We start from the raw sequence: 23,133 nt of genomic DNA on the forward strand, positions 1-23,133 counted from the left end.
TCTGGAAGGAGTGATGCTGAAACTGAAGCTCCAATACTTTGGCCACCTGATGCTACTCACAATGGCAACACGACATAAGGTACACTCTAGCGGGGGTGACGGGGGGAAGCAAGAGGGGATCTGTATTCTTCAAAAATGTCATAAATTACAAAGAAATGCTATGGTAATGTTTCAGATTAATAGAAGCTAACAACTACATATAATATCTAAACCTAACTTGACTTCCCTAGTAGTACAGTGGATAGGAATCCGACTGCCAATGCAGGGGACAAGGGTTCAATCTCTGGTCCAAGAAGACACCACATGTTTTGTTTCACAACTACTCAGCGCACTGGCCTAGGGCCCATGGTCTACAACAAGAGAAGCCACTCCACCCACAACTAGAGAAAGCCCTTGTACAGCAAAAAAGAACTTGTGCTACCAAAAGTAAATTATTTTTTAAAAAATAAACAAATGTAACTGGACCCTACACTAGTAAGGGGGAAATACTACAAAGGACTATCAGGTCAACTGAAAAAAATGGAATTATGAATAGTAAATAGAATCAATGTAAATTTATGAAGTTGGCAACTATACTATAGTGATGTTAAAGAACATCCCTGTTCTTCATTGAAGCTTTCAGAGGTGAAAAGCCGTAACTGGTCCTCAAGTGATTCAAGGGAAAAAAAAAAAAAAAATTACACATATACAGAGAGAGAAACATGCAAATAGTAAGGCAAACAGGATAAAATGTGAACAATAAGCAAATTTAGATAAACAGTATACAGCTGTTTCTTGTATTATTTTATTCTTATAACTTTTTGTAAGCTTAAAATTAGTTCCAAATAAAAGTTTAAAAGTATATATGTATTCAACTAGAATACAATACAGTAGCCACCAACTATAGAAGGCTGTTAACAGTTAAAATAAGGCCTGTCCAAAGCTAGATATGCTGTTAGTGCAAAATACAAACTAGATTTCAAAAACTTAGTATAAAAAAAATATCATCAGTTATTTTTAAAGTATCTCAGTAATTTTTATGTTGACTATATGTTGAAATATTTTAGATATATTGGATCATTATATTGACTATATATTGGGTCAGAAGAAATCTATTTTAAAAATTAATTTCACCTCTTCATTTTAAAAATATCTCTCCTTGACAGTGATTATCTTTATTCACTTGGCTGTGTTGAGTCTTAGTGGTGGCTCTCTGGCTCAGCAGTTATAGCACACAGGTTTAGTTACTACGCAGCCTGTGGGATCTTAGTTCCCCGAACAGGGTTCAAACCTACATACCCTGCACTGCAAGGTGGATTCTTAACCACTGGATCACCAGGGAAGTCCCTCTTCACTTTTTTTTAAATGTGGCTACTAGAAGCTTTAAATCACATATGTGATTCATATTTGCATTGGACAGGGCTGAGTTAGATGGTCAAGAATCTCCATGATGAGGTGTCACACAATCTTTGTAAGTTTCTCTCTCAATATCTTTCTGCTGTAAGCAGACCTCTGTCTCTAAGTCACTTGGTTTTAAGCTACTTAAGGGTAAGATTCAGTTTTATTCACTGCTGTACCTCCAGTATCTAGCACATATCCAGTGTCATTTAATATTAAACATTTGTTTATTGAAAGGCAATATGCAAAGAATGGAGGACTAGCAGAAGAATGAAATCAGTCTTTGAGTCTGTTTATGCTGTAAACTCCTTCCTAGAATGAAAGGAACTCTCTTCCTCTGCTAAGCATCTTCTTCAAAACCCCACCCCTCCAAGGAGACTCTCCACTCACACAGGCTCATTCTGATCAGTTCTCCTCTGTACTTCTACAGCCTTCATTCTCTATATAGTTCATTTTGGCACTTAATCATGTAAGTTCCCCGAGAGAGAATTTAGATCGCATATTTTCCCCATATTTTCCACAATGACTAGCACAGTGCTAACCATATCAGTTGAGGAGCAGATGAAAGGTAGGGGGGGGCGGGGGCTGTGGATTGAGACAATTTGGCTTTAGTCTCAGTTCTGACACCTACTGTGTTGCTTTAGATAAAACACTTAATCTCTCCCTTTCTACTTCCTCGTTTTTAAAATCAGAGAGACTCATTAACCATGAAAGCAGCCTTCTGTTTCCACAATTCTAGAATTAAATTCATTTTTTCTTTAGCAGTATTAGCAATAAAGCAATTTTCTCTAGCAGTAAAGCAAATCTAATACACTTAAAGATCTCAGTTAAATCAGAGTAAAACCCCTAAGAAAGAAATGGCAACCAAGTTTATAAACTGCATGAAGTACTAAATGCTGGTGTCTTTCCAGCCATGAAGCTCTTTAAATCCACATTTCTCTTCAAAGCCTATTAAGCAAAACAATCAATACAAACATATTAGAGCTACCTCAATTTTTTTTTTCAGACTTTTACAAGCCTCAAAGAAACACCTTTTAGTAGCTAATGGAAGAAAAAAAAAAAGAAATTAAATTTTCTATAAAGTACCCTGGTACCTTATTGGTGATGTTCAAAGATTCTGAGTTACAACTGACTATATGCACACTGTTTCTTTTTTCAAAAATGCTATTTAAAGTACACTATTCAGAGGAAAATTACAAGAGTTAAAATGAAAAGGTCATGTAAAAAAGAGTTAAAAAAGTATGCAATTTAATTTCAAAGCATGAACACTATTTCAAACAAATTAAATAAGTTACTTCAGTCAGTTTAGTTGCTCAGTCGTGTCCAACACTTTTCAACCCCATGGACTGCAGCAGGCCAGGCTTCCCTGTCCATCACTAACTCCCGGAACTTATTCAAACTCAAGTCCATTCAATCAGTGATGCCACCCAACCATCTCATCCTCTGTCGTCCCTTCCTCCTCTGAGTCACCTTCGTTTTAATCTTATCTCTCATGACCTCTTCTGAGAAATAAGAAGATCAAGGTGAGAGAAAATAAAATGGTTGCCATGGTACATAAAGATTCAAGTTATACTTGTCAGTAAAGATCACCTGTGGAGTTTAGGGGGACTTCCCTTGGTGGTCCAGTGGCTAAGACTCCAGGCTCCCAATTCAGGGGCCCCAAGTTCAATCCCTGGTCAGGGAACTAGATCCCACATGCTGCAACTAAGACCTGGTGCAGCCAAATAAGTAAATAAATAAATATTAAAAAATATATATATATACCACCTGTGGAGTTTAAACTATTAATACAAATTACAAGGTTTCTCTAAGGATTTATCCAAAAGCTCCTACTAACTGCTGAGCATTAACACTGACCCATCTATAAGATTAGAGCCAAATTCCACCCACGGGACTCTAGGTCTGCCTGCTACAGCCTGACCTACCTCTGCAGCCTCACCTCCTACCAATCCCTGCACATCATTTGCCCACCTAAATTTAATTGTTCAAGCTCCCCTTAATATTACATGCCCATTTTATGACTTCTGGTCTAGACAGCCACAGTTCCCTCAGCCCAACCTGCCCTCCCATCTTTTGAGTTGCAAATATACCCTACTCCCAAAAGGTTTTCCTCCCCAATACCCTCCAAGGAAGTGGCCCCCATTCTTCCATTACAAAGCATTTCCATTACTTTTAAATGGCCATTCCCCCAACCAGTCGTGAATTCTAAAAGGAGGACCCATATCTTATTTAACAGGTTCCTAGGCCCCTAGCAGATACTTTGCATCTATTGCCACTCAAGGATATAGAAGGGGAAAAAAAGTAGTAAGCTATGAGATACAATTCAAACTTTCCTATAAAAGAATATATAAATTTAAGACAGTGATTTTCAGCCAGGGCAATTCTGCCCCTAGGTGACATTTGGTAAAGTCTTCAGATATTTCTGGTTGTCACAAGAGTGGGTAGGGGATTGGGGGGGCATGGGGGTGCTATGGCATCTAGTGGATAGAAGCCAGGGATGCTGCTAAACATCCTGTAATGCAAAGGACAGCCCACTACAGCAAAGAATTATCTGCTCACAAATGTCAATAATGCCATGTTGCCAAATGACTTGTAACATCTCAGCATTAACCAGAGATAAGTTCCAATCTTGTAGTTTCACCTGAAACTTCTGTAGCCATTGATGTGTATGCACCAACACTCAAAATGACCTTTATACAACTGTAATGCTTAAGAACACTAAACCAAGAGTACCTAAAAGCAGCTGCATTTCTGAAAACTAACCTATAACTACTAAACCCTATTCTTAAGTCAGTAAACACTTTGTTTCATTTATAAACTTCAAAGCAAACCACAGGCAAACTACTGATAATCTTCAGCTGTGGAATTACGTGACAAAAAAATCTGAGGCATGAGGAAATGAGTTCCTTCAGGTGTGAAAAAAGAAAACTCTCTAATCAGTGCGAGTAAATCATGCACAGATGTCTTTAATGCTGAACTGATGGCCAGAGTAAAGCGCATGCCCTTGCTACTGACAAAAACAGCACTTATCAAGGTTTAAAAAAACTGGCAAAACATTGCAAAAAATTATCAAATGTCAATACAAGGTGGCAGATAGAAAAATTAACTATTTCTCCCCCTGATATATGGCCAGGTTTCACGAGACTTGAACGTTTCACAAAGCTCTGCAGGCGCAAGGACACTCCCTTAATATACAGGGGATGACTCAACTCTCTTTAGCACCTTCCTGGACTGCATACTACAAGTTCAATAAAGTCCTTTTGTGCTTGAACTAGTTATCCTACTCCCTCAGGAACCAACTAATGGGTTCGGCACCAAATTTTCAACCATTTACTATTTTGTTGCACCCCCATTAGTCTCAAAAAGGGTTATTAAAAAAGCTAAACAAAACAAACACTTGAGTTAACAGTAACTCTTATAGAAAACATTTTAATTCTTATTCTAGGAACTGATTCCTAAACAAAACACCTCCAGCTTTCCAATACTCAATCTCTATATCTTAAGGTTTTTCCAGATCTGAAAAGGACATAACATTGGCAGAAAGTAAAGGGGCATTCCGTTAGGTAAAGCTTACAACTGATTTATTCTTGAATAACTCGAAAAAGGTACTAGGCTGGGAGAGGAAAACGCATTTTTAATTGGAGGAGAAAAAAAAGTTGCCAACTGTGAGTAATATCTTCCTTCGCAGCTGACTTTGCCAGTTAGGTGTCGGTACCGCCACTGGGCCGATGCTAGGCCAGGCTTCACCACATCACCCTGCGGGGTCGCCCAGCTGAGATAACGAAGCCGCGTGTGGCAGGTGCGCGTCGCGGAAAGTTGGGGGGCACGCTGGGCGGGGCGCTGGGGGAAGAGGCGAGCCCGCCTCCCCTGGGCTCCCACCGCGCGTTCTCCGGCCTGGCGCGCGGATGGCGGGCCGGACCCGCAGGCACTAACTCTCCATTTTCAGAGCCACTCCAGGTTCTGGAAGGAACGTGCCGGCACCACACCCTCCCGCGCGCACTGACAGCCCGCGCGAGAGCCGGGCCGGGGCCTGGGCGTGCGGAGCCGCGGGGGACCAGACGCCCGGCCCCGGCCTGCTGCCCAGCCGCCGCCCCGCCCGCCCTCCCTGCCCCCGCGGCCCGCCCCCGGAGCAGACGACCGAGGCCTAATCGCCGCCCGGGCTGCGGGGCCTAAAGAAGGAAGGAGCCCGCGCTCAGGAGGGGGCGGCTTCCGCGTCCCCGGGCTCCGGCTCTCCGCTCACGTGCTCCTGGAAAGACGGGCTGTCTCTCTTACCCTCTGCAGAATCCTCCTTAACATGGTTTAAACACCACCGGCGCCGCGCGGTGACTCTCCGAACCTTCCGCGGGGGCCTCTCACTACTCGGGGGTGCGCGGGCGGGAGGGACTGAGCCGCGAGAGGGCTGCGAGGAGGTCGGGGCGAGGCGGTGGCGGCGGCCGCTCCGGCGGCCCCGACTTCCCCGCAAGCTGCGAGAGGGAGCGCGCACGACAGAGCGACGAGGTAGCCAGCGAGCGCCGCCCGCCTGCCAGGTCTTCCCCCGTAACTGACAGCGGGGCGGACCCGCCCGCCGCCGCACCGCCCTCTCGGCCTGTCCATCCACGGGAGGCGGGGCTAGAAGGGGCCTGGCCCGCGTCTGCGACCAATCGAAAGCGGCGGCAGAGTGGGTAGTTGCGTGACGGACAGGCGGCAGGACGTGGGCGCCGCCGCCGCTCCTTCCGGCTGGTTGGGGGACGCCACGGCCGCCGAGTGCACGCCGCGCTCCGTCGGAGGACGCTGCTGCGCTCAGACCGCGTACCCGCTGGGGGAACCGGTGGGGGTCCGTGACCGCGACACCAAGAGGGATCTCGGGGCAGGTACCCAGACTGCACCTCAGACGACTACGACTCTGTAAAATTTGTCAGTATGACCCTGGCCTTGACCGTTCCAGAAAGGGACCGTCATTTCTGCTGGAAGCGCTTAGTCCCTGGGTGGAAGCAAAGGAGAGAATCACAGACACGATTAACCGGTCCGATGGGCTTCTCTCCCCTGGTCCAATCCCTGGCTCCTTTCTCTTCTCCCTTCCTGCTCCTAATTTCAGCCGAAGGGAAAGTAAGGAGCCGGAAGAAAGGGTGGGAAAAAACTGGAATTTTATTTAGCAAGAGAAGTTTGGGGTTGTCTGTTTTGGACTATAACAACAATATTTAATGGGGTGATGTTAACATGTTGCACTATCTAAAGCCCATGCTTGGTCCATTCTCCTAAGGAATTTTAAATCCCATTCTGATAACAGATGTATATGAAGTGAATCGACCTTAATGCGTCTGTTTCATAGATTAAGGAAAAATAATGAGGTCACAGATAAACAGTTTGCCAAAACAAGGACGTGGACTTGGAAGTGGGCCTGGAACTGACTTCCAGGCACGACATCATTATTTACACTCAAAAATCACAGCTGCGAAATCCTACCATTCTGCCAGTATTCACAAGCTAAGAGGTTCGACTTGATGGTTGGGGCTGGGGGTGGGGACGTTCAGTTCAGTCGCTCAGTCGTGTCCGACTCTTTGCGACCCCATGAATCACAGCACGCCAGGCCTCCCTGTCCGTCACCAACTCCCGGAGTTTACTCAAGCTCTTGCCCATCGAGTCGGTGATGGCATCCAGCAATCTCATCCTCTGTCGTCCCCTTCTCCTCCTGCCCCCGATCCCTCCCAGCATCAGGGTCTTTTCCAATGAGTCAGCTCTTCGCATCAGGTGGCCAAAGTACTGGAGTTTCAGCTTCAGCATCAGTCCTTCCAGTGAACACCCAAGACTGATCTTTAGAATGGACTGGTTGGATCTCCTTGCAGTCCAAGGAACTCTCAAGTGTTTAAATAAGGAAAGTGTAGTCCTGTCCAGGGAAAGTGTAGTCACTCAGTCCTGTCAGACTCTTTGCGACCGCATGGACTGTAGCCCTCCAGGCTCCTCTGTCCATGGGGATTTCCTAGGCAAGAATACTGGAGTGGGTTGTCATTCCCTCCTCCAGAGAATATTCCTGACCCAGAGATTGAGCCCAGGTCTCCGGCATTCCAGGCAGATTCTTTACCATCTGAGGCACCAGTGAAGTCCTTAAATAGGGAATGGGGGGAGAAGAATGCAATTAACTTGCTGGGGGTGCTGACCTGAAGTCTACCAAGCAGTGAATGGAGTGCTTATTAGAAAATACAGATCTTTTGAAAAAACACAGCAAATATTATTTTCCAATTAATTAAGGTTAAAAATTTTTTGTAAAAATGTAAATAAAGCATTATATGATGTAATATGTTGTTTCTATCCAAACATGTCTGCTTTTTAGTGTGTGTGTATAGTGCAGAAAAGTCGTGCCTACAATTAATATATTACTAATCACTATCGATGACAGTGCCCTTAAATACTTCCAGGCAAACAGAGCAAAGCAATGGTACTTTATGGTCAGACAATATGGGAAATATTTTCACCAACATAAAAGTGATAAAGCTGTGATATAATAAGTATATATTTGGTCCCCACCCCTGAGTAATATGCTGAGTGATAGGGTAATAAGAGCATCTTTTGTTGTAATGTTTGATTTTTTACCCTGGTTCCAGACACCAGAGCTTCTAAGACCCCTGGAATCCCAGAGTCTTGAGTGTCTTTTTGTATGCTAGTGAATGGTTGTGTGTCCCTAGATAGCTTTAGGATGGGCGTTGATCTACAGAAAAACCAAATAATGATTATAAGGCTGAAATTTTCGAGCCCACATTCCCCCTCCACCTTCTGGAGGGAAGAGGAACTGGAAGACAATCACCATTGGCCAATGATATAATCAATTATACCTATATAATGAAACCTCCATAAAAACCCTCAATAGTGAGGTTTGGAGAACTTCAGATTGACAAACATCAAGGTGTTGGAAGATTACCTGTCTGGAGGGTATGGGGAAGCTTTGCACCCCTTTCCCCATACCTTGCCCTATACCTCTCTTCCGTTTGGCTGTTGTGGAGTGGTAACCTTTGTAATAAACCAATAAGAGTAAGTAAAGTGTTCTGTGAGTTCTGTTAGCAATTAGATATGTATGTGTGTTTAGCTGTTTCAGTCCTATGGACTGTAGCCCACCAGGCTCCTTGCTCTGTGAGATTTCCCAGGCGAGAAAACTGGAGTGCGTTGCCATGCCCTCCTCCAGAGGATCTTCCCACCCCAGGGATCGAACTCTCTCATATCTCCTGCATCGGCAGGGGAGTTTTTTTTTTTTACCAATAGCAACACCTGGGAAGTGCTGTTAGAGATTATAGCAAATTGTATAAGCTGGGGAGAGTGTTGTGGGAACCCCCAATTTATAACCAGTTGGCCCAAAGTACAAGTGGCAACCTGGGAGTTTCAAGTGGTATCTGAAGTAAGGAGCATTTTTGGGGGGACTGAGCCTTTAGCCTATAGGGTCTATGCTAACTCTGGGTTGTTAGTACCAAGAGTGAATTAAATTGTAGGATACCTGGGTGGTGTCTGGAGAACTGGAGAATTGCTTGGAATGGAAAAAAACACACATTTGACATCACAAGTGTTGTAAGCAAAGGAAACAGCTTTTTACATTTAAAGTGACATTTGTTTTATTTTTTTCAAAAATTAGTTTAAAACTGCTTATTGATGTCACATGCTAAGGCCTTCTCCACTGAAATTCTCCATTGGGCTCTTTTGACTAATATAATAGATTCTCATCTACTGCTTAGCAAGATGGGTTATTAAAAAAATCTGTGTTCTTCCCTGCAGCTTATGATAACTCCATCACTGGAATAATATACTAGAGAACTTAGTTACTCCAAAGGAAAATAAGCAGTGGGTGAAACTTCATCATGTAAGAATATCCTTCACTGTAATCTAGCAGCTTCCCACACAAAACAGTCCAGTTTACCATAGCAAGCAAAGAGCAAGTGTGTGCGTGCTCAGTCGTGTGTGACTCGTTGCTTCCCAATGAACTGTAGCCCACCAGGCTCCTCTGTCCAAGAGATTTCCCAGGCAAGAATACTAAAGTGGGTTTCCCTTTCCTTCTCCAGGGCATCTTCGCAACCCAGGGATCAAACCCAGATCTCAAGCATCTCCCACATTAGTGTTGCAGGAAGGGGGACCCCTTCCAGGGCCCGAAACTGGGCTCTTGTCTAACACTCGGAAATGAATTGTCCGAGGAGACACATGTGCTGACAAAGCAAGAGATTTTATTGGGAAAGGGCGCCCAGGTGGAGAGCAGTAGGAGAAGGGAACCCAGGAGAACTGCTCTGCCACTTGGCTCGCAGTCTCAGATTTTATGGTGATGGTTTTAGTTTCCGGGTGGTCTTTGGCCAATCATTCTAATTCAGAGTCTCCTGGTGGCGCACGCATTGCTCAGCCAAGATGGATGCTAGCAAGGGGGATTCTGGGAAATGGACGGATATGTGGTGTCTCCTCTCGACCTTTCCCGAACTCTTCTGGTTGGTGGTGGCTTATTAGTTCCGTGTTCCTTATCAGGATCTCCTGTCATAAAACAACTCATGCAAATGGTTACTATGGTGCCTGGCCAGGGTGGGCGGTTTCAATCAGTGTGCTTCCCCTAACATTAGCAGGTGGATTCTTTACCATTAGCACCACCTGGAAAGCCCTCTGGCTGCTAATTTCTATCAATTTAACTCTTTTATATCCATATTTCGCCAGTTCTTTGACTCCATCAAGACCTAGTTCACTGGCCCTTCTTACTTCCTATCAGCCATTCCCTTCTTGTTCAATTGCTCAGTTGTGTCTGACTCTTTGTGACCCCATGAACTGTAGCATGGCAGGCTTCTCTGTTCTTCACTGACTCACGAAATTTGCCATTTCCCTAGCATCCTTATTTCTATCAAAACCCAACTTAAAGCCTATGATCCAACTTTATAGCACCCCCACCCTTTGCAAATATGCTTAACTTCAGCTCTCTCTTCCTCCATTGTTTTCATCTAGCAGAACCCAAACATGACTACCCAACTACTCCATACTGTACAAGAGCAGCTGAATATCACTAGAGGTACAAACACACAGCTGGGACTATTGGACTCATTTTACATTAAAAGTCACAGAGCTCCAATTGGCACTCAACATTGCCCAGCAGACTCCTATTATGCTTTCCTCCTGTCTTCTTTCTCTGGATGCCCCATGGTGGCTTTCATACCTATATTTCCTTCAGTCTTTATTCATTTGCTTCTTAACCCACTCCAATCACGCTGCCTTCTTATCTACTCTGATGAGACTGTTCATATTAAGATCACTAACAACATACATGTTGCCTAATCCAGTGACAATTTTTTTTTCTTTTACTTTACTTCACTCTTGTTCACACTGAGAACTCTAGACTGTTCTCTCCTTATTTTATTCTTGACTTCCTTGACAGTTTACTTTCTGGTTTTTCTTCTCAATGACCATTCCTCCTAATACTTGTTTGAAGACTTCTCTATTGCATATCTTACAGTGCTTCCTTAATGTTCTAACACCCCTCCTTTCATCTCTCCCACATGGCCTAGAAGTGATCTCAACCAGTCTCCTGACTTTAAATTTCATCCATTTTCCTGAGTCTACATCTCCAGTGCTGAATCACCCCAGGTTTCTAGACTTGGATGACAAACCAGCTGCTTCATTTTTCTTCTTGGATGTCTACCGAGCATCTCAAACTTAACATGGCCCACCGAAAACGGTTTCATTTTTATCTTCAAAAGTGCTCCTTCACCAGTTTTCCTGTCTCATTATGTCCTACCCCCAGCTACTTAGTTGGAGAAAGCCAAAAATCTTGGCATCATCTTTTTTTGTCTGTCTCATCATGTTTCTCTACATCCAGTCGAGCAGGTCTACTTCCAAAACATACACCAAACCTGCCACTTCTTTCCATGATCACCCCAGTCCACAGCACCTTCATCTCCCATCCAAACTACTGGAAGAGTTTCCTGGTTGATCTCTCTTGATTTTCCTTTGACTTCCCTATAATCTGTTCACTACACAGCAGCTAGAAACAACTTTTTTAAAATGCAAATTAAGTAACATCGCTGTCCTCCTTTATTGTAGCTTCTCATCACACTCACAATGAAGTCTATACCTCATCCTGGCTCACACAACCTGTTGATCTGGTCCCTCCTGCTTCTCCGCCTTCTACTTACAACACTTAGCTTACTTTGCTTCAGCCTCCTTAAACTGTTTTTTCCTCAATTGCAAAAAGCTTATTCCTGCCTTTGCTCAAACAGTTCCTATTTAAGAAATGCTTTGTGACTAATTTCTTGGCATTCATATTGTACTTTAAAAGTCACCTCCTCAGAGATATCTTCAAAGATCACCTCATCATTAACAGGGTCTCCAATCTATCAGATTACTCATTCTAATTCTCTGCATAGCAGAGAAAACTGAATATAAGGATCTTGTCTCTTGTTCCCTGCTGTATCCCCAATAATTAAAACAATGCTCTATTCATGATTAGCAATAAATAAATATTTCTTGATGAATGAGGAAAGGAAGATTTAAATGTTTTTGCCCCCACTAAAATTCATGCCTAACAGAAACAGATGAGATTAAAGAGGTGGCAAAAATACACAGAAGAACTATACAAAAAAGGTCTTAATGAGCCTGATAACCACGATGGTGTGATCACTCACCCAAAGTCAGATGCTCTGGAGTGTGAAGTCAAGTGGGACTTAGGAAGCATCACTATGAACAAAGCTAGTGGAGGTGATGGAATTCCAGCTGAGCTATTTCAAATCCTAAAAGATGATGCTGTTTAAGTGCTGCCCTCAATGTGCCAGCTAATGTGGAAAAGTCAGCAGTGGCCATAGGAATGGAAAAGGTCAGTTTTCATTCCAATCCCAAAGAAGGGCAATATCAAAGAATGTTCAAACTACCGCATAATTGTACTCATTTTACATGCTGGCAAGGTACTGTTCAACATCCTTCAAGCTGGGCTTCAGCAGTACATGGACTGAGAATTTCAGGTGTACAAGCTGGATTTAGAAATGGCAGAGGAACTAGAAAATTCCAACATCCATTGGATCATAGAAAAAGCAAGGGAATCCCAGAAAAACATCAGCTTCTGCTTCATTGGCTACACTAAAGCCTTTCACTGTATGGATCATAACAAACTGTGGAATATTCTTAAAGAGATTAGAATACCAGACCACCTTACCTGTCTCCTGAGAAACCTGTATGCAGGACAAGAAGCAACAGTTAGAACTGGACATGGAACAATGGACTGGATCAAAACTGGTAAGGAGTACATTTAGGCTGTATATTATACCCCTGATTATTTAACTTCTATGCAGAGTACAGCATGCAAAATGCTGGGCTGGATGACTCACAAGCTGCAATCAAGATTGCTGGGAGAAATATCAACAACCTCAGATATGCAGATAATACTATTCTAATGGCAGAAAGCGAAGAGGAACTAAAGAGCCTCTTGATGAAAGTGAAAGAAGAGAGTGAAAAAGCTGGCTTAAAACTCACCATTCAAAAAACTAAGATCATGGCATCAGTCCCATAACTTAATGACAAATAGATATGGGAAAGTGGAAACAGTGACAGATTTTATTTTCTTGGGCTCCAAAATCACTGTGGATAGTGATTGTAGCCACGAAATTAAAAGATGCCTCCTCCTTGGAAGAAAACCTGTGACCCAACCTAGGCAGCGTATTAAAAAGCAGAGACATCACTTTACTGACAAAAATCCATACAGTTGAAGCTATGATTTATCCAGTAGTCATGTATGGATGTGAGATCTGGACCATAAAACAGGCTGAGCACTGAAGGATTGATGCTTTTGAATTGTGGTGTTAGAAAAGACTCTTGAGAGTCCCTTGGACAGCAAGGAGATCCAACCAGTCAATCCTAAAGGAAATCAACCCTGAATATTCATTGGAAGGACTGATGCTGAAGCTGAAATCCCAATTCTTTGGCCACCTGATGTGAAGAGCTGACTCATTGGAAAAGACCCTGATGCTGGGAAAGATTGAGGGCAAGAAGAGAAGGGGGTGACAGAGGATGAGATGGTCGCATGGCATCACCGACTCAATGGACATGAGTTTGGATAAACTACGGGAGTTGGTGATGGACAGGGAAACCTGGTTTGCTGCAGTTTGAACTCTTTGGGTTCACAAAGAGTCAAACACAATTTAATGAGTGAACAGAACAGAAACTTCGTATATTGAAATTCTAACCCCCAAAACTGACAGTATTACTAGGTTACACCTTCGAGAGATGAGTAAGTCATGAGGGTGGAACCCTCAAGAATGGGATTAGTGTTCTTATAAAAGAAACCATAAAGAACTCTCTGGTCTCTTCCTTCATGTGAGGATACAAGAAATCAATGACTCAGATATGGTCCCTCACCCAGCCATGCTGGCCTTCATGACTATGAGTAACCGATTTCTGCCACCCAGTCTGTGGAATTTTGTTAAAGCAGCCTAAACTAAGACAGAAGGGTACATGATCATTTGCAAAACAATTGCATTACAAACAATATGTATCTTTGTACATAAACTAATATCTTCCTACTTGTGAAGATGTGGTTCAAAGCCAACAGTACTGAGAGAAATCCAACATCTTTGTTCCTACTCAGCAGTCTTTTTTCTTTTGGTATAATATATATGTATGTATGTTTCTTAACCCTGGAGAAAGGAAATGGCAATCCACTCCAGTATTCTGGCCTGGAAACTTCCATGGACAGAGGAACCCAGCAGGCTACAGTCCATAAGGTTGCAAAGAGCTGGCCATGACTGAGTGACTGAGTGCATGTTTCTTAACTCTTCAAAATTTCCCAATATTTATGAGACACAACCTATTCTCTGCCTTCTGTAAATCAGAACATTTTTCTCCTTGTTAAATTCATGTGTGACCACCAAGTGATTCATTTCCAAGTAGAAGCAAATGTATGAAAAATCACAGCACGATAAGTAAAGTGCAGATGATGACTGTAAATAAGGCAGAGACGGTTTAAGGATTCTAAGGAATGCACAGAGGACTACTCACCAGGTACTTGGCAGTGATTAGTTTTTACTCTTCTCAACTGAATTGTTCAGTTATAACAAATTATATTAGCATCATTGAACCAACTAATTGAAGTCTAGTATCAGTTTGTGTTTCTTTCAACCCACCAACTAATTGAAGTCTAGTATCAGTTTGTGTTTCTTTCAACCCTTGAGGGATGGATGAGGAGGGAGGCAAAGGCAAGAACTTCAAAGCAGTGGGAAGATACATGAATTCTCCAGAAGTCCCTACTGATTTTCTCCATACTCTAGTTGACTTAACTCTAAGAAAAGTATCAGGTCTCCACTGATTTTCTTTGGAAGCAGGTTTAGGGAATTATGTTTTAAAATGTATTAAAAATCATATGTGTATGTATATATATGCAGGTATATACATATATCTCTGGAGAAGGAAATGGCAACCCACTCCAGTACTCTAGCCTGGAGAACCCCATGGGCGGAGGATCCTGTTAGGCTACAGTCCATGGGGTAGCAAAGAGTCGGACATGACTGAGTGACTTCATTTCACTTCACTTCATATACATATATGGTCATGATCAAGTCTATTGCATTTAAACCTCAGATAAAGTCGGTAGGGGCTTCCCTGGCTCAGTAAGAATCTGCCTGCCAATATAGGAGATGTAGGTTCAATCCCTGGTCAAGGAAGATCCCCTGGAGAACAAAACGGCAACCCACTTCAGTATTCTTGAGCTTAGGACAGAGGAGCCTGGTGGGCTACAGTCCACAGGGTTGCAAAGAGTCATACACAACTTAGCAACTGAACAACAGCAAGAACTGATAAAGTACAAAATAGACCGTAGAATCATGTAGAAGTGGCACAACAAAAATTCCCATCTTCCTTTGTGGCTCAGCTGGTAAAAAGTCCACCTACAATGTGGGAGACCTGGGTTCAATCCCTGGGTTGGGAAGATCCCCTGGAGAAGGGAAAGGCTACCCACTCCAGTTTTCTTCTATGGACTGTATAGTCCATGGGGTTGCAAAGAGTCAGACATGACCGAGAGACTTGCACAATGTAAGTTGGGGCAGCTATACTTACTTTCCATACTATGGAAAACAGTACGGAGGTTCCTCAGAAAATTAAAGATAGAATTACCATTTGATCCAGCAATTCCTGGGCATATATCCAAACAGAACTCCAATCCAAAAAGATAAATGCATCCTTATGTTCATAACAGCATTATTCACAATAGCCAAGACATGGAAACAACCTAAATTTCCATCAACAGATGAATGGATAAAGGAGATATGGTGTTCATCTATTCATATATATGACATTCATATATACTATTCATATATATGTGTGTGTGTAAATATATATATATGTGTATATATACATATATATATGTATATATACACATATGTATTTAGTGAAAGAAAGAAAAGAAAGTGAAGCTGCTCAGTCATATCCGACTCTTTGCAACCCCATGGACTGACTGTAGCTTACCATGCTCCTCCATCCATGGGATCTTCCAGGCAAGAGTACTGGAGTGGGTTGCCATATAGTACTCAGCCATAAAGAAAGAATGAAATAATGCCATTTGTAGCAACATGACTGTAACCAGAGATTATTATATTAAGTGAAGTCAGACAGTGAAAGACAAATTCCAGGACTTCCCTGGCAGTCCAGTGGTTAAGAATGTGTTTCCACTGCAGGGGCACAGAATCCTCAAGCTCATTTCAAAACGTCTGAACTCTAAACTGACTCATCACGTGCCTCTTTAGCCCACTCTTCACTCACTTAACTATGACCTCCTGGGTTCCCATACCATTGCTGGCACCACCATACCCAAGCTAGAAATCTGCCATCTTTGCCTGTTCTCCTTTTATTTCTGCCCACACTTAATTAATCACCCTGTTCTGTAAATTCTGCTTCACATCATCCCAGTTTTAAAGTCACTCCTTTCTGACCCAGGAGCAACTCCTCTCTGATCTTGTTCTTGCGTCCATCTAATGCATTCTCTACCCTGCAGCCTGAGTGATGGTACTAAAGCACAAACCTGATCTTCATTACTCCCCAGCTTAAAATTCCTCACTAGTCCCCGTCATTTTGAGGACAAAACCCCCAAACTGTGATTTGCAAAACCTTCCATGTCACTTGATGTTATTTTCTTTTTGCACTATATGCTTCAGGCAAGCTGAACTACTGCAGTTTTTTTTGCTCAGCACAGTCTCTCCCTGACTTCTGGGCCATGACATACTATCTACTTGGCTGAATGTTTGCTATATTCATCCTCCTTTTGTCTGTCTAATTCCTACTCTTTCCGAACTCTCACCCCTGCCCCCAGTTAAGCTATGGGGACCTATACGGATCTCCATATTGTACTCAACCCTTTTAAGGATGAGAAGGTAACATTACAGACTCAAAACATTTTGAGCTACCTGAAAATTCTGTCCCTGAGGAGCATCATTTAGCTACCTCCTCTTGTTCTGAATAAAGACCCCTCAAGTTTTCAATTATAATTGGCTTCCCAGGTAGTTTTGTCTTTAAAGAGTAAATGCACTTATCCTGTTGAGGCAAGCAGAACAATCCACATGAATATTTTATTGCCCATTGTAAATTAATAAAATGACATTTCAGTCTCTGCAAGCATGAATAAAGTGAGTCTGCCAAGAGAAGATTTTACTTTCAACATGTTTGACAAAAATTCAAGTTTTGAGCCTGCAAAGATTCAGAGCTTATACCACAGTGAATTTACCAGTGTAAGTACACTTCCTGAGGTCTCTTGACAGCTAGCCAGCTGGCCTCCCTAGGCAGTATAATCAGAAAGATGAGTTGTGTAGAATTTAGACTGACTGCACTTCCATCTTCTCTTATGATTCAATAGAAACTCACTGATAGAAGATTCCACAGACCATCTAATTCAGTGTGTGCTTAAGTCCATAGATGACTTAATAGAAAATTAAGGAAGAAAAAAATCTACCTGATAACTCAGGGCAATCACTTATTCATGTTATCACTTCTAAATGATATTACAATGGTATACTTGATGTCAGCATTGCAAGATTACATAAAAAATAACGCACTGTACCCTTTTTAAAAGTGTTTTAAGAACCATGCTTGTTACAGGTTAGTTGGCTAAAAGTGGGATCCAAAAATATATTTCACTTGACAGATTTTGGTTAATATATAAAATGTATACTTAGTTGACAAAAAACAAGCTAACAAATTAGTCTGGAAAGAAAATTAAGAACAATTTTTGCAAAATACCATCTCCTTCTCCCTTTTACCTTGTAGGGAAAGAAAACCTTTTCCTCTATCCTCTTAGCTCAAGTACCTGCAGAGGTACAAATTAAACTAATAAAATACAGATTAACAGGAGAAAAGGCATATAAGGTTTATTAATGTTAATATTTACATGTGCATGATAACTTCACCCCTTCTCCCCCTAGAAAAAAAGTGAAAAATCCAAAGAAGTGTTTAGACTTAGGGGCTTACCTATCATTTTAACAAACGGTGGTATATTGTAGAGAAGTTACTAGACAAAGCAAAGGGAGTTTGGGCGTCTAGGGCAGATAAATTGTGGGGAAAGTGACAAGAAAATCTATGAGTAGAAGGAATGGAGGATAAGTGTTATTTTAGTGCTCTGTTTACGCAAACTCATCTCAGTGCCAGCTTTCCATCTCCAACGTCGTAAGTTAATTAAGAAGCAGACCATTAATAAATTAATTAAACAGTAGGCAATAACTAGTAGCCCACATAAACAAACCGGAACCTAAGCCTGGATCTCCCTGGTGGTGCAGTGGGTAAGAATCTGCCTGTCAATGCAGTGGATATAGTTTCAATCCCTGGTCTGGGATGATCCCACATGCCTCAGAGCAGCTAAACCCGTGGGCCACAACTGCTGGGCCCGAGTTCTAAAGCCCTTGAGCTGTGAAACTGAACCCATATGTTGCAGCTACTAAAGCCTGTGTGCCTAGAGCCCATGCGGCACAAGAGAAGCCACTGCAATGAGAAGCCCGAGCACTGCAACTAGAGAAAGCCCGTGCACAGCAACAAAGACCCAGCACCAGCAAATAAATACATTAAAATTTAAAAACAAACCAAAACACAAAACCGAAGACTGAAATGCCTTCAGGTTAAGAACTTGAAACCTAAGGACAACCTGTCACAAACACCCAACCAGGCTTTCTCTATTACTGCAACTGCTCAAGCTATGAGGCGAAGTGAAAGTGAAGTCACTCAGTCATGCCTGACTCTTTGTGACCCCATGGACTATAGCCTACGAGGTCCCTTCGTCCATGGAATTTTCCAGGCAAGAGTACTGGAGTGGGTTGCCATTTCCTTCTCCAGGGGATCTTCCCAACCCAGGGATTGAACCCGGGTCTCAACCTATAGCTAATCAAATAATATCCTTGCTTTGCTTCTTCCTCCTCTCTGTAAAAGTCTTTTCCATGGCTCTTGTTGGTGAAATGTTTTTAACTACTTCCAATTAGGCATTGCCCAATTCAAATCAAGTTTTGCTCAAATACACCCTTAAAATATTTAATATGACTCAGTATATCTTTGAACAAGCAATAAGGATAGCTCTCTTCTTGTTGAGCGACTTCACTTTCTTTCTTTCTTCTTGCTGGTACCATAGAGGTGGAAAATGTATGCCCTGCTTTTAAACAAAAAGATAGAGGGTAGACAGCACTGTTTAAAAAAAAATCAAAGAAGACAATTTAGGTGATACAAACAAATTTCAGTGCTTCACAGATTCACAGTCTCCTTCGGAGAACTACAAAATGAGGTAGAAGGCAAAAAGTTTGTATAGGATAGGGAATATCTGATGGACTGGTGCCATATTGTCAAACTTGTTTGAGTGAGAAGGCCCAGAGTTGGTTTGGCATTCAGGGTTTGTTGAATAAATATTCAACTGACCCTCTGTATTCATGGTTCTACATCTGGAGATTCAACCAAACGTGGATTGAAAATATTCAAAAAAAGAAATTCCAGAAAGTTCCAAAAAGCAAAATTTACATTTGCCACACTACCAAATTCATTCTTTGAGACCATCATCACCCTGATAACAAAACCAGACATTTATCACAACAAGAAAGTTGCCAACCAATGTCACTGATATGAACACAGATGCAAAAATCTTCAACAAAATATTAGCAAACCAAATTCAACAATATGTTAAAAGAATTATATGCTATGATAAAGGGGAATTTAGCCCAGGGATGCAAGGATGATTCAATATCTGCAAATCAATCAATATGATACACCTTATTAACAAATTGAATGACTAAATTACAAAAGTATCTTATCAATGGAAAAGATACCTACTTAAATGTGCATGAGAAATTTTACTCTTCATTACCAGGCTTTTCCTGGTAACCTCCCCACTTACATCTTTGGAACAGTTTCTCAGAGCTATCTGAAAGTCTGTCTCTGGGGTTTTAGTTCTCAGTAGGACACTCAACATTAAAACTCAACATTCAGAAAACTAAGATCATGGCACTTGGTCCAATCACTTCATGGCAAATAGATGGGGAAACAGTGGCTGATTTTATTTTTCTGGGCTCCAAAATCACTGCAGATGGTGACTGCAGCCATGAAATTAAAAGACGCTTGCTCCTTGGAAGAAAAGTTATGACCAAACAAGACAGCATATTAAAAAGCAGAGACATTACTTTGTCAACAAGGTCCGTCCAGTCAAAGGTATGGTTTTTCCAGTGGTCATGTATGTATGTGAGAGTTGGACTATAGAGAAAGCTGATTGCCACAGAATTGATGCTTTTGAACTGTGGTGTTGGAGAAGACTCTTGAGAGTCCCTTGGACTGCAAGGAGAACCAAACAGTCCACCTAAAGGAGATCAGTCCTGTGTGTTCATTGGAAGGACTGATGCTGAAGCTGAAACTCCAATACTTTGGCCACCTGATGTGAGGAGCTGACTCATTGGAAAAGACCCTGATGCTGGGAAAGATTGGGGGCAGGAGAAGAAGGGGACGACAGAGGATGAGATGATTGGATGGTATCACCGACTCAATGGACATGATTTTGAGTAAACTCTGGGAGTCGGCGAAGCACAGGGAGGCCTCGAGTGCTGCAGTCCATGGCGTTGCAAAGAGTCAGACATGACTGAGAGACTGAACTGAGCTGAAGACACAGAATAAATCTGACCCACAGCTTTTACATTGTGCTTTTAAAGTCAGTGGTTCTAGTCTTAATTTTTTGAGGTACTGCCATAGTGGCTGCACCAACTTATATTCTTACCAACAGTGCAGGAGGGTTTCCTTTTCTCCACATTCTCAACAACACTTGCAACACTTGCTATTTCTTGTCTTTTTGATGATAACCATTCTACAGACTTGAGATGATAGCTCAGTCTGGTTTTGATTTGCATTTCCCCAATAACTAGTGATGCTGAACATCTTTTCATATGCTTGTTGATCATCTATATGTCTTCTTTGGAAAAACGTTTAGATCCTCTACCCATTAAAAAAAAATTTTTTTTTAATTTATTATATTTTGGCTGTGCTGGGTCTTTGTTTTTGCATGCGGGCTTTCTCTAGTTGGAGGTTTGGTGGGGTGGCTACTCTTCATTGTGAGTGCACATGCTTCTCATTGCTGTGGCTTCTTTTGTTGCAGAGCATGGACTCTAGGCATGGGGCCTTCAGTAGTTGTGGCACACGAGCTTAGTTGTTCCACAGCATGTGAGATCTTCCTCGACCAGGGATTGCATGCCTGTCCCCTGCATTGTCAGGCAGACTCTCAACCTCTGAACCACCAGGGAAGTCGCCTCTGCCCATTTTTAAACTGGGGTGTTTGTTGTTGTTGTTGAACCCATGTTTATGTGCCCCATGCCTAGTTAGGCTAGACAAACCAAAAGGTCAGAGTTTGGAGCAGAGGAAGGTTTATTGAAGGGTCAAACAAGGAGCGTGGGAAGCTTTTGCTCAAAATACCCAACTCGCTGATGGATTTCTGGGAAGAGTCTGTTTGTCTGGTTTGGTTTGGTTTTGGTTTGGGGGGGCTTTGACCGCACTGTGTGGCTTATGGGATCTTACTTCCCTACCACCAATCAAACCTGGGCCCTCAGCAGGGAAAGCAAGGAGTCCTAAACATGGAACTGCCAAGGAATTCCACAGGCAAGAGGTTTCTAAAGGCAACATTTGGGGTGCGGACTGTAGGGGACCTGACTTCTGATTGATGTGTGGTGAAATAACAGGGTGGTGTTCCAGGAATCTCAGTCATCAACCTTTGGTCTCAGGATGCAGTTACCATTTTCCACCTGGGTGGGCCCTACTTCCTGCAGATATATTGTTCCTGCCCTACTTCCTCAAAGATATATTGTTGTCGCTCACTGGTGTCTGACTCTTTGAGACCCCATGAACTGCAGCATGCCAGGCTTCCCTGTCCTTCACTATCTCCAGGAATTTGCTCAAACTCATATCCATTGAGTCAGTGATGCCATCCAACCATTTCACCCTCTGTCTCCTGCTTCTCCTCCAGCCTTCAATCTTTCCCAGCATCAGGGTCTTTTCCAACGAGTTGGCTCTTTGCATCAGGTGGCCAAAGTATTGGATTTTCAGCTTCGGCATCAGTCCTTCCGATGAGTATTCAGGGTTGGTTTTCTTTAGGATGGACTGGTTGGATCTCCCTGCTGTCCAAGGGACTCTCAAGAGTCTTCTCCGATACCACACTTCAAAAGCATCAGTTCTTCAGCACTGAACCTTCTTTATGGTCCAACTCTCACATCCATACATGACTACTGAAAAAACCATAGCTTTGACTATATGAACCTTTGTGGACAAAGTGATGTCTCTGCTTTTTAATACACTGTCTAGGTTAGTCATAGTTTCTATTCCAAGGAGCAAGCATCTTTTAATTTCATGGCTGCTGTCACTGTCCACTGTGATTTTTGGAGCCCAAGCAAATAAAGTCTGTCACTGTTTCCATTTTTTTCTCCATCTATTTGCTATGAAGTGATAGGACTAGATGCCATGATCTCAGCTTTTTGAATGTTTAGTTTTAAGCCAGGTTTTCACTCTCTTCTTTCACCTTCATCAAGAGGCTCTTTATATGTATCAGATTCTTATGTATATCCCTCAAGGAAGAACTAGGACTGATTTATCACCAAACTATTGTTTCTTGACTATTTTCCTTTATTTCTGCATTCCCTCAGTTCCCTAACTAGTAACTGCTTAAATCTACTCTTTAGAACTCAAGACCCTGTTGCCGGGAAAGATGGAAGCAAAAGGAGAAGTGGGCAGCAGAGGATGAGATAGTTAGATAGCATCACTGACTCAGTGGATATGAATTTGAACAAACTCCAGGAAATAATGAAGGATAAGGAAGCCTGGCGTGCTGCAGTCCACAGGGTCACAGAGAGTTGGACACGACTTACTGACTGAACAACAACAGAACTCAGGGAAGGCCTACTAGAGACCAAAGACGTTTTCTACAAGCAAGAAAGGGGAGCTCTGGAAAGGCTTCTGTACTGGAGAGAGCCTCACAGGCTCCTGCTCGTTTTCAGTGTCCCCTTTTCTTTGATAGTCCTCTGTCCTTCGAGGAATAAGAAAGGGAGTACAGTTCCGGGTAGAGAGTTTAATCATAAACTCAGCAGAGGAATTTTGTCTCTGGAGGGGTCAGTTTCATATGATGGAGTCATCATATGGAGGCAGTTTTTATATGATGTAAGATTGGGATCTAGTTTTAATCTTTTGCATGTGGCTGTCCAGTTTTCCCAACTCCATTTACTGAAGAGACTTTCTTCTTTCCCTGGTATGTTCTTGGCTCCTTTGTCATAAATTAGTTGCCCGTGTGTGTTTCCTCTGTCTCAGAAATGT

At 42.5% G+C, this 23,133-nt stretch overlaps 1 protein-coding gene across 4 annotated transcripts in view; it reads right to left on the bottom strand.

The window, feature by feature from the left end:
- EEA1 (early endosome antigen 1) overlaps positions 1-5,909 on the bottom strand; it is a 122,969-nt gene extending 117,060 nt beyond the window's left edge. For 3 of the 4 annotated variants that reach the window (XM_065934198.1, XM_065934200.1, XM_065934197.1), the window contains exon 1: positions 5,650-5,908. In XM_065934198.1, coding sequence (XP_065790270.1) covers positions 5,650-5,673 — 24 coding nt within the window. In that variant the 5' untranslated portion in view covers positions 5,674-5,908. Of the gene's footprint in view, positions 1-5,649 lie in introns of all 4 variants that reach the window. The other variant, XM_065934196.1, reaches the window with a different exon arrangement.
- Between the last annotated feature and the right edge of the window lie 17,224 nt (positions 5,910-23,133).

The sequence above is a fragment of the Muntiacus reevesi genome, chromosome 4 (assembly GCF_963930625.1).
Source record: "Muntiacus reevesi chromosome 4, mMunRee1.1, whole genome shotgun sequence".
NCBI lineage: Eukaryota > Metazoa > Chordata > Mammalia > Artiodactyla > Cervidae > Muntiacus > Muntiacus reevesi.